The 18,194-nt window shown below is 39.4% G+C and overlaps 1 protein-coding gene across 1 annotated transcript in view; it reads left to right on the top strand.

Moving 5' to 3' along the window:
• The first annotated feature begins 2,620 nt into the window (after positions 1-2,620).
• The window catches only part of zbtb16a (zinc finger and BTB domain containing 16a), a 129,595-nt gene continuing 114,021 nt past the window's right edge, over positions 2,621-18,194 (top strand). The window contains exons 1-2 of the mRNA XM_087807125.1: positions 2,621-2,822; positions 4,690-5,995. Of these exons, the coding sequence (XP_087663251.1) occupies positions 4,767-5,995 (1,229 nt within the window). The 5' untranslated portion in view covers positions 2,621-2,822; positions 4,690-4,766. The remainder of the gene's footprint in view (positions 2,823-4,689; positions 5,996-18,194) is intronic.

The following is an 18,194-nucleotide window of genomic DNA, read 5'->3' on the forward strand; positions in this document are numbered from 1 at the left end:
TGTCATAGATGGGCATCGAATCAACTACTTCATTCTACATTTCTTTCTATTAATTATTCTATAGCAGTTCAATGTCTTTCCGCTTTTTTTACCCTCGTGTTTTAAAACATATATAATGTGTCATTGTTGGACATAAAATTAGCTTATGGCATTCTACAATTCTATATTAAAAATTGTGTGTGTCAATTCAATTAATTCTTGTACAGTTGCAGATTTACTTATCTTTCTTTCTTTGTCAATATTTTAACATTTTAAAACATAGATATTGTGTCATTGTTAGACGTGAAAGCTCATTCTACTAGTCTAAGTTACTTTCTCTACAACCTTTTGATCAATATTTTAGCATTTGAAAACCTACAAAATGTGCCGAACCTTTGAATTAATTATTGAATATTGGATATATATTATCAAATTAGCTTCTGCATTATTTTATCATTCTATAGTAAACATTTTGTGTTTCCTTTTAATTCATAGTTCTGCAGCTGTTTCATTCATTTTATCATTCAAATTTTGTTTCTCAATATTTTAGCTTTTTGAAAACATACATAAGGTGCCAAGCCTTTGAATTCTTTATTGGATATTACATTTATTATAGCAACATTTAAAAACATACATAATGTGTCATAGATGGATATCAACTCAACCTCTGCTGCTGTCCTTCTACCATTTTACATTCTTCTCTGTTAATTATTCTATTCACTTACTGTAGCAGTTCAATGGCATTTGTGGGTTGTTGTTTTTTTGCTCATGTAACATCTTAAATGAAGATAATGTGTCATTGTTGGACATCAAATTAACTACTGCGTCTTTCATTCTATTATTCTATACTAATGTTTTGTATTTCCTTTTAATGAATTGTTCTACAGAAGTTTCTATGGCATTCAGATTTTTTTTCTTCTATTTTTTTCAATATTTTTGAATTAAAATAAAACCCATAACATGCTCTTCTACATTCTTCTCTATTCATTTATTTATTTTTGCTCATGTAACATTTGAAAACGTAGATAATGTGTCATTGTTGGACATCAAATTAGCTTCTGCGTCTTTCATTCTTTACTAACATTTTGAAATTCCTTTTATTTAATTGTTCTACAGCAGTTCTAATGGCATTCAGATTTATTTTTTTCAGTTTTGCTAATTATTTTAGAATTTTCAAAAATGAATAACAAACTTATCTACATTCTTCTCTATTGATTTATTTATTTTTGCTCATGTAACATTTGAAAACATAGATAATGTGTCATTGTTGGACATCAAATTAGCTTCTGCGTCTTGCATTCCATACTAACGTTTTGAATTTCCTTTAATTCATTGTTCTACAGCAGTTTTTATGGCATTCAGATTTTCATTTTTTCAATTTTGCTAATTATTTTAGAATTTTCAAAAATAAACAACAAACTAATCTACATTCTTCTCTATTGAGTTATTTATTTTTGCTCATATTACATTTGAAAACATAGATAATGTGTCATTGTTGGACCTCAAATTAGCTTCTGCGTCTTTCATTCTATACATTTTGAATTTCCTTTTAATTCATTGTTCTACAGCAGTTTTATGGCATCCAGATTTTTTATTTTTTTTTATTTTTCTAATTATTTTAGAATTTTCAAAAATAAATTACATACTATTCTACATTCTTGTCTATTCATTAATTATTTTTACTCATGTAACATTTGAAAATGTAGACAATGTCATTTTTGGACATCAAATTATCTTCTGCGTCTTTCATTCTATACTAACATTTGGAATTTCCTTTTAATTTATTTTTCTAAAGCAATTTTTAAGGCATTCAATTTTTTTTTTTCAATTTTGCTAATTATTTTAGAATTTTCAAAAATAAATTACATACTATTCTACATTCTTCTCTATTAATTAATTAATTAATTTTTGCTCATGTAACATTTGAAAACGTAGATAATGTGTTATTGTTGGATGTCAAATCAGTGATTTTACAACATAACTTTCTGCTTCCTTTAAATGAATGATTCAACAGCAGTTTTATTTATGGAATTCAAGTTTCGCTCTATATATATATAGAAACATATTAAGACTTTTTTTATTTGTTCAGGCTTTTCCTTGATTTTCTGGAACTCCTGTTGTATTATCAGTTGTATCTTGACCTTTAAAGTATATACTTTATTAAATATTGTTTTGATTGTTTAAGCGCTTTGTGACCCTGGTCTAGAAAGGCGCTATACAAATAAAAATGACTTACTTACTATATTTGAACATATTAAAACATACATAAAGTGTCCTTCTTGGACATTAAATTAGTTGCTTTATTTTAAAATATTTTTTTTTATTTGAGTCTTTTTTATGCAATTTCTCACACTTGCTTTTCATATATAAATAACTTCTCAACTCGACATTGATCACGGCCGGCTCCTCCAGTTCCCAAACGCACCACAGCACATGCTGTATTTATAAGTTATTCTCCGTCATCTTCACCTGTAAACACCGACAGCACGCGTCAGCTATTTGGATCCATATATTCTGGATGTGATTCTTCATGACGCCGGTTATGATCCCGGCAGCTGGAAGGAAGGGAGGAGGGCGAGCGTCACTGACATACAGTAAAAAAAAAACCAGCCATTTGACACGAGACAGCCCCCTAGGTGTCTCACTTTCTCAGTGTTTGTATCTCACCGCCTGCCTGCTGCTCGTCTGGCTGTCTGACGTCAGCGTCGTGTTGATTTGCTGAGGCGAGAGAAGAAAGGAGTTTAGTGCGCGTTGAGAGAGCGGCCACTGCGAGCTGCCTTACTATGCTGTAGCCCCGCGACCACCACACACGGAACCCCCCAAAATAAAACGTGCAACTTGAGGTGAGTGTACCGAGCCCTGGCTCCCGAACCAGAACCAGCGTTCCTGCTGCATGCGTTTGTATATGTGCGTGTGTGTGTGTGTCCACTTTCATTCACCGTGTGTGTGTTTTGAAGCGATCCACAGACGCTTGTCCCCGCACAACCTCACGCGCGTGAAGTTGACACAAGATCCGAACCCCACTTTGACACGCGGCTCTCGTCCACGAGCCTTCCACCTGAGAGAGCCGCGGAAGGTGTGCGGAAGTTTCATTTATTTCTTTATTAAAATTAAATTAAATTAAAAAAAAAAAAGGGATCTCTCACGCAAACACGCGTGTTTAAAAAAAAAATGCCGGTCATGTTTTTCCCTTCATGCCAGACAAACATATCGACTTTGAGATGTTCACGAGACGCGATGACATCGTGGCGTGAAGTGGGATCAGGACACTCGGATTAGCATTGATTGACAGCCAGGGCAGTTTTATTTGATCGCTCCCCAATAATCGAAGAGGCGATTGCAAATTGATTTGTGATCGATCCTTGTCTGATTCCTTTTTTTCCCACCTCTTGATCCGATCACCTGTGTTCGTCATATTTTCCCTTCACTTTTTCATCCGATTATTTTCATTTTCGCCTCATTTTTTCTGTCTCCGTCATGCGCGCGTGTGTGTGTGTGTGGACGCGCAAAATCTTAATGTACTAAATATAGTGTGTGATGTTGTGCATAATTTGTCTGGCCAATTTCAACGCTGTCTAGACGCTCCGTCTTTTTATTAATGGGGAAGCGGAAGCATGCGCGATAAAGTCCGCAAACAGCAACTTGGGAGAGAAAAAAAAATGTATTTTTTTTTTTAGTGATGCTGTCTGGTTTGGATGAGCCATGAAGCGCAACAAGCAAGTCATTTATGGAGCCATAAATTGTGGGAATAATAAAGATAGTGTCCCTTTTTTTGTTTTTTTGTTTGACCTCTGCTGACTATGAGCTTTTAGTTAAAGAGCAAACTGAGGAATAAACCCCTCTTGAATGTCTTGACAGTGAGTGTTTTCTATTTCATTCTTTACAAATTCTTCAACATGCCTCTGAAATTCATGCATTCAATTGAATAAATGAATATAAATCATTCTAAAATACATAATATTCCCCTTGAATCTGCCTTTTAATCCTAAAATAACCTTAACGTTGATGTTTAAAAAAAAAAAGCTTCATTAATTTTTATAACATGGCTATGGTTGAGACTGAACTCCCTGTTCTGAATAAGTCATTGTGGAGTCAGGGAACATGTGGTGGATCAACATGTTGTCGTGCGAGAACGTGGTGTTCTGAGACGATTGTCCAAGAGACAGCGAGCGGACTGTTTGCAGCATTGTGTGCTTTTTCTTTTTTTTTTTTTGCCTCGTCCTGTTTTCCTTTCCAACCATTTCTGGCCACTGCTCTCTGCTCCTGTCTGTGCTGGGAATACTGAGTAAGATGCTATTTAATTTCAGTAAAGGCTGCTGACACTCTTTTGTGCGCCAAGTGGCGAAACCACAATCCGAGCTTGTTTAACTGGTGTACATCATCAGATAACCTAATGGAGACGTCTTTTTTTTAACGAAGCATATGTTGAGACACATTGGTATTCGGGGCGAGTCGTTTGGACGGCTACGATTTGTCTTTTGGATTCTACAGTCAATGCGCTCGGCTGAATTTTGGGAACGGTGCCACACAAACCGTGGAACGTTCCTGTTCAATGTGAATTTCGCTAGCCCATGTGTCTTTCAGAATATACATAATATTTATACATCTATGTTGTGTGAGAGTTGTACAAGTGTTTATATATATATATATTTTGGAAATTACACTTTTTTTGAGCAAAATTTAACTGAAAAAAATCTCTTCTCTTTCAAGGTTTCATCTTGTTTACAAAGACATCCAACACCACTGGGGAGCCTCATGAGTCGGCCTCGCGAAGTTCATCAACAAAAATGGATTTAACTAAAATGGGCATGATCCAGCTCCAGAACCCCAACCATCCCAATTCCCTGTTACAGAAGGCCAATCAGATGCGCCTGGCCGGGACCCTGTGCGATGTGGTCATCATGGTGGACAGCCAGGAGTTCCACGGTCACCGGACTGTGCTCGCGTGCACCAGCAAAATGTTCGAGATTCTTTTCCACCGCAGCAGCCAGCACTATACGTTGGACTTTCTGTCACCAAAGACTTTTCAGCAGATTTTGGAGTATGCTTACACTGCCACACTCCAGGCCAAGGTAGAGGATTTGGATGATCTGCTGTACGCAGCAGAGATCCTGGAGATTGAGTACTTGGAGGAGCAATGCCTCAAGATCCTGGAAACCATTCAGTCGTCGGACGAGAATGACGTCGCCAACGACGGTAGCACAGAGGAAGATGAGGATCGTAAAGGCCTCAATGGAGCCAAAAACTCCAAAAAGCATTCCATGGATAGTCTCTATCTATCAGGTTCCCAGCAAGGTGCCAACCTAGCTGGCGGGGTGGACCAGAGTCCCTCAGTGTCCACCTCTTTCGGGCTCTCCACTCTTAGTCCCACCAAAGCGGCTGTGGACAGTCTGATGAGCATCGGTCAGAGTCTGCTCCAGCAGGGCTTTGGCGGCGAGCAACTGGTCCACGGCAACTCCCACCAATTGATGACGGAGATCAAGACCGAGATGATGCAAGTGGACATGGGAGGAAACGGTCACAGCAGCCCTCAGAACGCCGAGTCCGGCGGCTTCAGCAACGGCGAGCGCAGCGGCGAAGACAAGAACCGAGACGGACCGGGGACGCCGACCCGGAGCAGCGTCATCACCAGTGCCCGCGAGCTGCACTACGTCCGAGACGACGGCATGGGGGAGGCTCACGGCGAAGTCACCCCGATGGGTTTGGAGGCCATGACGGGGATGGCGGAGAAACATCTAGCCTCCCTGTACGCTCTTCCAGTCAATCACAAATCCGACGGCATCATGTCCCTGCCGGTGTCCATGGCCTCGGCTCTCCCCATGTCCCCCGCCTTGGCCATGTCGATGGACTTCAGTGCATACGGGGGACTCCTGCCTCAGAGCTTCATCCAGAGAGAGTTCTTCAACAAGCTCGGTGAGCTGGCGGCGGGCATGAAACCAGATGTCCGGAACCAGCATGAGCGCTGCAACGTGTGCGGCGCAGAACTCCCCGACAACGAAGCTGTGGAGCAGCACAGGTATGTCCCTTCCTGATTTATCTGGCCATTACAGTTCGGGTCAGTAGTTCTGTACAGTGCTTTTCCAAGTAATTAATGGACGATAATAGCCGATGGTGTCACACTGCCTGTACTCAATTAAGGCTAGCACATGCATGAAATTGGTCATTTTAGCTGCTAATGTGCATCAGACTCTTTGCTTACCAATGGTTTTAGTTTGTTCAACAATCATAAAGACTGCAGTTCTGCAGCTATAACGTCTTCAACTCTTTGTCACACCTTACAAGACGTGTGTGGCAGCAACCTCACACACTTTCGTAAGCGCTACCCCCACATCCTTAAACCAACCCCCCCTCCCTTTCTCCATAACTGCACAAGTGGGGCCCTTATTAGCTTGATAGTGGGAGTTGAAGGTCAGCCCAGGAAATAAGCTCTGGAGCAGGGGTTTGGAGGTAGTTCCAGGACAAGACCGACTTGTGTTTAACAAAGTCCATAAACCTCAAATCACAATGCAATGAAGCTTCATTCATAGACTGTTAATGTTCTTAAGGGTTTTTTTTTCTACGCCCCACAGTTTTGCCATGTGTTTTTTTTCCGGTCTGGTCGCCTGTTGCTACCAGGAATGCCAACTTCTTGCCTTTTTGTGTAAATCAATACGAAAGCGTGCTGGTTAAAGTTCACATGAGGATCTGAACTCTTTCACCTTTGTGCTCAGGCTTGAGCCGGCATATGTGTGCGCAGAACTGCAAATAGTTTAGAGTCTTTATGGTTCAATTTGTTCAGTCGTTTTATGAACCATGATGCATTCTTGACTTACAACATTTCAAAGTTACTCTCAAAAGCAATAAATACTTTTTAGTTAGTTGGTCGCTGCTTTTTGGCTGATCCAGAAAAGATTTTTTATAGATTTGCGTTAAATATTTCCGACTTGAAGCAAGTCTTTAATGGAAGATGAATCAGTTGAAGTAACCTGTAACTTCAGTTAAAGTGCTTTAAAGGGCAGACTTGACTTTAGTCTGTGTCTTGAGAAAAAGTCTGGTGTGTGAAATGGTTGCCTCTGTTTCAAGAGGAATTTCATCAATTTGCTCAAGCTGGGATATCTTGTATCAAAGGAGATTTCCAAACTGTTTCATGCATTGATCTTGCTGGCTCGCCCAGTAGCATACTAATGCGTTCATTTAGACGGGCTGATACACCGGCACGACACTGCTTAATATTGTAGGTGCTGTCCTGACGGCCTCATAAAATGTAAAACGAATCAAACGTTGCATCACCGTCCGTCTCGCCGCTCCTTCATGAAACATCCTTGAGATGTTTGATACTTCTCAGTGAATCTTTTTTGATAACGGATCCCAGCTCACTCTTCCCGGGCTCTCGCTCTTCTTTGAGCAAACGCTGTATCATTTCAGATGAGTGGAGTTTTGTTCGCCGGGACTAATTACACGTCATTTCCCGACCAGCCACCATGTCAGGGTCACCGCTGCCCCCCGCGCCAAACAAATTAAAAGTTGGCAGAGTTCATTTAGTCCAGGCAGGTCAAGTCAAACATGAGTGGAAGTGTTTCCAGATGTGGAAAGGTCGTTGTGTGAGGAGTGTGTGTGTGTTTGTCGATATGATGGACGCAGAAAGGACTTACTTCCTGTATGAGTATAAGTATTTGCCTTATTGGCTAGTTGAGATGAACAAATACTAGACAATTAAACAGTTTGTATACTTTTAAAGGTTGATTTTAAAAGAACCTGGGATTTTTATACAGCTATAAGATTTAACACATTTTTTTAAAGGATGATGTCGATAAATACTTTGATTTGAGAATTACACTATGTCCCTTCATTTTATTAAATAGTATATTAAAAAAAACTAACAAAAAAACAGACCTGCAATGAAACCAATACAAAATATACATTTTTATATCCATTTTGGAGGCAAAACCTTCATAAATCCACAACCAAAATGTATTATCTACTCTTAAATCTTGAGGTGTCAATCAAATGTTTAAAGGAATATAAAAACTGTGGGACAAGTAATATAAGGAAATTGCTTGTTTTTTAAAATAAATTTTGTTGGCATCGTCAAATTGTCCACATACACAACTTTAATGTTCCATCAATGGGTCCAATTTGGGTTCTAAGGAACCGTTCATTTATTCATTATGTTGCCAAACTTAGCTGCCAATATGCTAAGATAAAAAAGGGAATGTCTATTAATGTCTGTAATTGTAAGGGGTAGATGAACGGCTGCTACTGACCGATTCTGAAGATGGTGTAGCTTGTATTCCTGGCACGACTTCCAATTCACTGGAACCATCTTTATCTCTTCCCAGCGTTCACCCATTCTCATGCTAATATCCAACCCTTCTTTAATGTACATCATACATGATGTACGTCAATGAGATGATTCTATAGAAGGGTCTGATATCACATTACATATCCCGCTTATTTAATACGTCGACTGTGGAGAAGCTGATGATGCATGCGTTGACCTCCACGAAAGCCTCATTAGATCTACCAGCGGCAAACATGGTTCTTCCATTTCCTCTCGTCTTCATGCAGAAGAGGATGGAGGGCGCACTAATAACTGGACCCCAGGTGTTTGAACAGTGGGCCCAGGGTTCTTATCTGTGCATATCAGAGTGGGAAAGATAACCTTTAGCACTCCTTCTCAGTACACCAAGAGCAGATGGAGAACTGATAGAGGTCTATAGCCCCCGTATGGCGATAACCATGTATGCAAACATACATTTATACTGTCAAACTTAGTGAAGGGTATTCGACTTAAACACTTTATTTTTGTTCTTTCGGGTAGTAAGAAATACTCCTGCCAAGGAGAACATTAAAAACTCAATCCCAAATTAACTATACTGGCGTTTATTCTTTACTATCATTGAGAGATAAATACCTGTTTGAGTTTTACAATGGGTACTATGTTGTATATATTCATAGCTCAAGTATAAACAAGTGCAGTGTTCACTTCTATGATCAGAACAAGGCAACATTGTTGAAATATTTTCGAGGTCAGTCGACATGCTCCGCACACGCTTGATCCCTCATCATGTCGTCTGTTACAGTTGGAACAAAATGAAATATCTTGGAACAAAACAAAAGCTTATAATCTTTAAAACTGTGCAAGCATTTCCTGCTTTCCGAAAAGCATTCTGACAACAAAGCATCCATTACATAGCAGTGGATTACGCTCTATTTGAAATCACTCAGTGAGCTAAGTCTCCTCGGCGTACTCGGAGGTACAGTACATGTAATAATCCAACGGCGGCGGAGGAAAAAAAAAAAAAAAAGAAAAAGAAAATCTTCACTCAACTGAAACGCCTCTCCTTGTAGTGCCTCGGCCCAGACACCAGGAAGAGACTTTCCCTGAGTCTGTCTCTCTCTTGTATCCTCAACACAGGTGCTTTCCTGCCCTTATTGAAGCTTCTGTGTTTGTTTATGCCCCTGAGGAACTGGAGCTTTGACCAGGCTCGTGGTGATATCTGCAGCTGAGGCAGCTGCTGGCTGGAGCCCAATTATAGACAGGCTTTAAAAGGCTCTGGTTGAACCGTAAAGATTTACACCGGCGTCGCTCTGATCTTAGATCTGGGCTCTGTCCACACTGTCAGGAAAGGAAGATGTATCGATTAAAGACTTATCGCATGGGGCTACATCATGTCAAATGAACTATGCATGCAGACAAACTCCAGTCCAGATCAAACCGGTCTCTTCGGGAAAAGTTTGAATTGTTAGAAAAGGAATCGACGGAGCTGCGGTGTGAGGTGGTGGGATCAAAAACAGACCGGTTGCAGTTGTAATAAAAAGTTAGCGGCTTGGCGTGGAGCGACCAGCTGCTTCTGTGTGGCCTGTGGTGTTGGGTGGACGTGGCCTTTGCTGATGCGGTGTGGCAGGGCCAGCAATGAAACCGCCACACTGTGGCCCCTATCTTTTGTCTCTACGGGGGCCTTGCAGTCTCGAAGGAGGGATAAGGTTAACATAATGTACTGGAAGTTGTGTTTACCCGTGTGATAACAAGTAAATGTATATGGAGTTTTTATGGTTTTAAGTACTCTAACAAGATTCATGCTAGTGCTATAACCAACTTAATTATAAACAAACTTATATTTCAGATGATTTTGCTGTTTATTCCCTTTCTTAGAACATATTTTTGTTGTTATTGCAGTATTTTAGGACTGAGAAGGTTTTGTGTCAAAGTGGAAATTAACTGCAGTAAGACATGGACAATAGTGATGACATCATGTCATACACAACACTTGCTGTTTCAGTCTCTTAAGTCACTCTGGGGATTTACAAACGCTCTCTGTATAATCTTTGACCGTATTTTACGTCCTAGAGCTCTCTTTTAGGACACAAATTATACTTTTATTTGAGAATTACACTACATCTCTTCATTTTATTAAATAGTATATTAAAAAAAACTAACAAAAAAAAAGACCTGCAATGAAACCAATACAAAATATCCATTTTTATACCCATTTTGGAGGCTAAAACCTTCATAAATGCACAACCAAAATGTATTATCTGCTCTTTGTCGCATTATCAACATTCCTGGTAGATTGTGTTGAAATATGTTTATCTGTTTTCGATTACATTTAGAGGGAAAATAAAGATAAAGGTAACTGCGGAGCGATTTCATGTCAGCATTGTATTCACGGACAAACCCCCTGAATAAAAACAATTAATATAATATCCAGTTTGTGTTTCAATAATTTTCAGGTTTATTTATTCAATAAAATTGATAAAAATCAATAGATCAGAAATAATATAAAAAGAATATATAGTTTTGTGCTGGCCAATACAAATACCTCACCGACCCGCACTGGCCCCCAAACCTTGTGTTAACGTGTTGCTTAACTCAAAGACTGACTGCACAAAAGTGTGTTCATCCCTGTGAAGAGTCGAATCAATGAGGAAGGGCCACATGAACGCTGAGTGGGTTCCAGTTTCTGTTCATCAAAAAGTGCCCTCTTGGACCTGAGGACTCCGGGTTCTAATCCCATCGATATCCCATTAGCATCCCCTCTTCAGGTCCCCACCACATAAAGGCAAATGTGTCGGTTCCTTCTCTCCGATTCTGTCGCTCCGGCAGACCGGGAGGACAGCCACATCCAGTGAATGTGCCGGAGCCAAGAGGGCCAGCCCGAGTGTGCTCCTGAAACCGTATGTATGCATGTGTGAGCGCATGGGAGTGTGTGTGAAAACACTGCCACCGCCACCTCCGAGGCCCCTGAGCCTCCCTGGGAAGTATCAAATCAGAGGCCTGCGCGGGTTTCCACCGAGAGCTTCTAATTAGCCTCTTTGTTGCCACTTGAATGGTTTGCCAGAGATTGGCAAGAGGCCTCAGGGGAGTGATACCAGTATGCTAAGAAGCCGATCATAAAAAAAAAAAAAAAATTCTCATTCTCACCATCACCTGTCAAGAGCTCCTCAGGTAGGAACACGAGCGGATCCGTGAGGGGTTGCGTCCATCACTTCAAACCCGTGTGAAGAAGTGATGAAAATGAAGGTTCTCTGGCTCTTTGCTTCAGAAACGACTCATATTGAAACGTTTATAGTCTGTTTATTGTTTAAGAAATGTTATTATATTTCAACATGAAAATCATAAGATTCTTCTGATTTATCACATTAACCTCAGAAATTTTGCAACCATTAATAAACATGGTTGGGTTTATAGATTCAGTTGAACCAGAAAAAAAAAGTAATTAGTGAAACATGTTAACCAATCAGAGTTCCTTAACTTTGATTGATTTTTAACGGTTCATCCTCGACTAAATGTTGTCATTATGGCAAATGAGATTTTAAGAGGGAAGATAGTGAAGCTAAACCGTTTTCGAAGTCTATATCTATACAGTGTAACTTATTTACTACTTGTTTTTTGTTTTTATTACCAGCATATACATCCTAATCCAACATTTTTGATAAGGAACAAGAGTTGGGTCAGTCATGTGTTCACAAGTATACATTTCACCTCATGACGTAAGTCTTCAATTGCCTTTTAAATCTATACCTCTGACATCTAGCATGTCCTCTGGCACGAGTGCGATGAAAGTCAGGGCGTCCAGGAGCTTTAGCGCTAGCCGACACGTTCTAAGCTGCGTTGTAATCCTGCAGGGATCAGTTGGGTAAATCATGGCATAAAGCTTAAAACCATAATTGATTTATGTATTTGCTGACCGAAGACGCCCGGAGAGATTACCAGAGGGAGAGAGAGCTGATGATGGATCGGCCCCTCGCAGAGGCCAGGGTTGGGGGTCGAATGAGTCTGGTGGAGACACAGGAGGAAAGTTTAAGCTTTAATAATGATTATACTTATGAATGTAATGCATTTAATTGAAAAACGTCAACGTATCGTGTTTTAAAGTCGTTGTTTTACGCTTGTGAATTTTGACAACAGTATGTCATCTTTAAAAATCATTGAACAAACAGGATTTTATAAAAAGGTAACTTGGTTTAAAACAGTTTGTTCTTCATATTAATATGTTTTAAACAGATGTTCATACTTTTAAGACTCCTTCATTAGTGTTCATGTGAATATCAAACATGCTGTTTATTCAGTAGAACTAAGTTATTTAGGCAAAACATGAGCAAACTAACAAATTAAATTAAAAGAACAGATTATGTATTAAAGGTAAATTAAATTAAGGTGAAACTGCTGAAGCACTTACAAATTTGCGCTGATGTGGCATTGAGACGAGGTAAATAAACGTCACTGGTGTCCAATATTGCTTTGAGAAACCCTGAAGTAAACGGAAACGAAAGAACTTAAAGGAACCTACTGGCTGTTATTTGTATATGACATTAAATATGATGATTTTATTTAAGTGGTCGTGGAGCGAGAAAGCAACTTCTGAACCGTCGCAACAGAGTAGGCGTGGTCATCGTGATCAGTTAAATAAACACGACTGGTGTCCAATATTGCTCTGAAATGAGCGGGATTGCTTTCTTTAAAAGGCCTATTGAAGACTACAGTAGTAAATATCCGAGGTGACATGACCTCGTTGTTTTTAATAATAGCCACGGGACGTTTTGAAAGCAGCCATAATGGCTTTGAATATCTCTCCTGACACATTATGAATCCGTCTCTCTTGTTTACCGCCTGCCTGTCAGGCGTCTTCCAAGGTCTCTCTTGACCGCTTCAAGATTGTTTTGTGTTTGTCTGTTTGTCCCTGGGCCCCCGAAAAGCTGGAGTGGGATGGTAAGAGAGAAGGAGGTTGGAGGGGGGGGGGAAGAAAAAAAAAAAAAAATAGCCCATTCCATTTCCTGGACTGATCACTGAAGCGGGTGGCTCTGACATGTCATGACTCAAACAGCATCATTTCTGCCACTCCTGTCTCGCCACTGACCTTACAAATGATGCTGTAGGCTCCCGCCAGATGCCATTAGGCACGCTGTAAAACAGGATGGGGTTTTATCCCCTTTATACCCGCGGTCACACTTCTGCAGTTTTCTCTCACCTTCCTTTTGGAAGCGGCGGTGTTTGTCTCTCCCGCTCTCTGGTGCTTCAGTCGATATTCCGTCTTTTTTTGGGGGGCTTTTTTTTTTTTTTCCTCTGCCGGTTTATTGCCTCCTGTAAGTGTTGGTCTGAGAGAAGCAGCTTCCCTTACAGGTGTTTGGCTGCTTATCGCCCACGTCTGTGCCCTTATCTTTGGCCCTCAGCTTCCTGCATCCTCTCTCTTGCATGCCTCAGAGTGGGGATATATTTCACTTAGCCTCTGACCCGGAGCCTTCCTCTCCATCTCCTTCCCTCTCTCTATCTCCGTCTTGAACAAAACTGCCGATACTGTGATGATGGTTCAGTATTTTAAATTGGGTTTGAATCAAATTTAAAATGGTGTATCTGTTGATGGAACCATACGACTGATAATGTATATAAAATGGGGATATTTGGTTCATTAAATAGATTTCTTGCAATTCTTACCACTTTAAAATACTGTATGTGTTAAAAATACGCTCTTTTCTTTCATTTTAATTTGCAGATTGTCTCATATCTTCATTTAGATTTCCAAAAAGTACAATTTACTTTCTGTTTTGAACCAAAGGGAACAAACGGCGACTCAGATGCTCACATTTGTGATGGTATTGGATTTTTCCAGCTCATAATTGCCCATAACACAGACTCACTGACGCCTTTTATGTGGTCTTTGGCAACTCTCAGTCCCTGATTTTATTTATCTCCATTTCATGTTTTAAGCTTGAGTGTTGTTCTCGAAAACTCGCCCCATCACCGAAATCCCTGCTCTTTCATTTTGCCATTGTCTCGCCGGTTTTAAAATTTCATTGTTCTTTTTTTTTTTTTTTAACTCCATTGTGTTGAAAGGGGATTTATTTATACTTAACAACACTGGAATAAAACAATTGAAGGCGTCAATTTACCAAAGTTTCGCTCATGAATAACGCTTGTTCGACACAATGGCCAGTTAACTTGATTACATAGAGTTAAGTGTGTAGTTCTTGCTTCGTGGATCGTAAAGAAACAAAACTGAAGTTACGAAAATGGCTCATTTGTGGGAGAAAATACTGCAGCAGTTTCAAAGAATAGCATTTATTTTCATGTGATCGGAATATGTCGCGTCACTCTATTGAGGGCTACATTGAAGGTAGATATACTGTTGGCTTTGACTTAAATAATCTTGATTTAATACATTTATTTCAGTTTTTTTTAACATAACTTGTTGCCTTTTAGCAAACACACAGTTTTGCTTCATCTGATGGCTAAGTGTAGTCCGGGTGTTTTTTGTGTCCCGTTTTGAAATATTGATTAGCAAAGTACTTGTCCGGTATCGGCCTGGGATTGGACTCGGGCGACGGCCCCACCTCCACATTCTCCCTTTACTTCACACACAGGGACAAAGGCTAAAGTGTCTGCTGGATGGGGTTGCATTGCTGGTTTGGAGGGGGTTGACCCCCTTGGAGGACCTGATGGGGGCCCTTCTTTTTTTTTTTTTTCTAATCCCCATTCTGAGTGGGCACAGTGGGGAGAGAGCCCACCGACTAACACCCATGAGAGAGACCATTGTGAGGGACGGGCTCTGTTACAGTAGGATGGATGCAGGGGTCTTAGGTCCAAATAAACTGTGGGGTCAACCGGGCTCCTGTTATTTACAGTAGACCTTTTCATTGGCCGAGTGAAACAGGAGACCGCGGTGGACGGGCGGCGGTGAGAGGGGGGGCTTGAGGGGTCGACCACTGTTTGTGCTCAGCCAGGCCTTCACTACAGGTCAAAGAGCACGGGGGGTGGGGCGGCAGGGGTTACAGACCTGACTTTTGTCTGTGCGATGGGGGGTTAGTGGCTTCATAGAGGGAAACTGAAAAAAAAAAAAAAGGGTGGAGGAGTGGTTTTGGAGAGAAAAGGCGGCAGTGATGACTTCCACGCAAACTTTTGTGTGACGTGACAAGAAGATCTGCTTCCTGATGTCGTTTGTGATCGTTTACTTATCGCGGATCTTTGCTGAGTCGACAAATTTAGACTCGATGTGAGGAAATGAAGTTTCACTGAGACTCATTTTTAACCTTTTATTCCAAACGTACTGCTGCCAACATAGGACATTAAATCAACATTTTTTAAACACTAATCTACATAACTGATTGAAGCGTACACAATAAAGCAAGGGTTTATTATTGACTTGAATTACATCATTACTTGACAAGTTACCAAAAAATGTTAGTCTAAATTTTGGTGGATGTCTTCAACTCCATGTTTTGATAGAATTTAGTCTTGTTTAATGTCCAACTTTTTCAAATTAAATTAGATTTGCCATTGAAATTCCTCACTGTAATGTAATAAATGCTTTGAATCTTTGTGTAAAATATGAGAAAAAACTGATTTAGAATTTGCAAAATGAAAGAACCACTACTAATAAATAATTAAATCTTCTAAAGACTGAACGTTCATTCAGAAACACTCTTCTGAATACTAAAGTAAGTCGTTGAAAATCATTTTGAAAATGAACCAAAAAAAGTCGTTTTCATTTTAGAACATCCACATTTGTGTCGTACGAGTCGAGCAGGAAAGACGATCTCCGATTTATTGGACAAGAACAACCGGTCGAGGAGGATAAACTGTTTATTCTGTCGTCACGTTTGACTCCAAGAACCTTTTCCTATTGTCTGCCAGTTACTGACTGACGGACATGTTTGAGTAACTCGAGTTCTGCTTCTCAGGGAGTTTTTAAAAAATGTTTGTTTGGCTTAATCCCACCGGATCTATTACCCATCCTTGTTTATTGCCGTTGAGTTATGGTTCCAGCCTAGCATGAGAAGAAGAACTGGTACCATCTGCCAGAGACCAGAAGTATAATCTGAACATAATCTCGGTCAAGCGTCCTTGAAAGGAAGCGAGGATGAAGGGGAAGCCACTAAGATGTACAATAAAGAGTCGGGTCTCCAGGGCTTCCCTCCGTCCGAGCAGATTTTATTATTTTTGCTCGGACAATGACAGTAGGGGTTAGAGGTCAGCAAGCAAGAACTTTACTGACCAAGCAGGGTGTGTTGGGGGGGTGTGTGTAGGAGTTTGCTTTGACCCCCACCTCTCCAGGCTTTTGTCCTGAAAGAACACAATGGCTGCTGTCAAAGTCTGGTGGTCAGCGATTCGGACAAACCTGCCAGAGACGCCTCGGCCCGGAGTTTGAATTCAAATCTGCAACTTGTTATTGCAGAAGCAGCTTTTCAGCAACATTATGTTCTCGTACCATTCCTGCTAAATATGTGGTTATAATCCTCATTATTATACAGTTACAGTTGTCGTTTCCCTCATTTCTGTTTCTAATTATTCGAAATTCAACAGTTTTTTTCTGATACTATTAATTATGAGATTTAGATTTGATTAGTTAAATGTTAACTTTGTTGATATATAACAAATAATGACAGTAAAAGTAATAATGAAAAACATTTTTGAGATTAAACAACGATATTAAGCTTCACTATTTGACCTGCTCAAATGGTTCCTTGAATGCTTAATAAAGTGGCTAAACTTTGATCTGATCAGGTCAAATCATGAACCCTGAAAAGTTATTTTTGATTGGGTTTTGAAAAGTTCTGAGACGTTTGTTAACAGATGTTTGTTTAACTTGAAATATAACACAAAAGAAAAAACAGCCACTTGTCGTCTCATGACCTCAAAATAGAAAATAAGTTTTAAACATCGTTCGCACTAGACTATTGGCTCATGTCCTTCAAACGTCCTTGACATATTAAAGAAAGCTTGTGGCTTCAAATTAGACAAGATTTGGTGAGAAAAGATTGGCCCAGCAGAGAAGAAATGACATTTATATCTGATTAAAAATGTAATTACTATTAGAATTACTTTGATTTGACAAAACAACTCAATATAAAAATGAGACGTGATGTCGTGTCATAATACAGTTTTATCTGTAACAAGGTAATTAATTGATAATAAAATAACTTATTTTTTGACGTACATCTGTATATTTGATTTGATTTGATACAACTTCATTTGTCCCACGTTGTAGGAAGTTAAACACAGCAGTACACTCTTACGTACACATTATATTAAGACATATAGTACACATAATACGAATTACAAAAAAAACGAGAATAAAAAAATAAAATAAATAAAACCTTTAATAAAAATGATAAATACAAGAATAAATAATAACAATAATAATTTCATAATACTTTAAACTGAAGTACAAATGCACACACTACAAAAATGCACAAATGTATTACAATTAGAAATATAAAATGATATATATCTTATTCTTTTAAATGTATATATACACACATTTGTTTGTATGTCACAGCAAACTGCAACATTAAAGGGGTTCTGTTACAAAGTTATGTACAAAATATTATTTAAATTTTTAAAATATTAATGCCAATCATTTCATTATTGTCAATAATATATTATTTTCAATCTTATATTTAATATTAACATTTTTTATAAACAAGCCTCTTTATATATATTCATAATTATTATTAGTTACTTTTTCCTAAAGATTTTTAATTTCATTACCATTTCTATGGTAGATATAAAATCCGTTGTTGAACCATGTCACGAGCTTACATTACCAATACAGTGAACATATTCTGCATATTCATATATCTGCATGAATCTCTTGTGTGTTGAGATTTCAAAATAAGTTTCACTCTTCATTGAACAAAGTCCTCCACGTCACGGGGGAGGTCCCGTCGTCCACTCGGGTCCGGCTCATCTCCGGGCCTGTCAGAGGGCGTGTCGGTCCGGCCTGTACATGCGCCCA

This window comes from Callionymus lyra, chromosome 14 (assembly GCF_982586985.1).
Source record: "Callionymus lyra chromosome 14, fCalLyr1.hap1.1, whole genome shotgun sequence".
Taxonomy (NCBI): domain Eukaryota; kingdom Metazoa; phylum Chordata; class Actinopteri; order Syngnathiformes; family Callionymidae; genus Callionymus; species Callionymus lyra.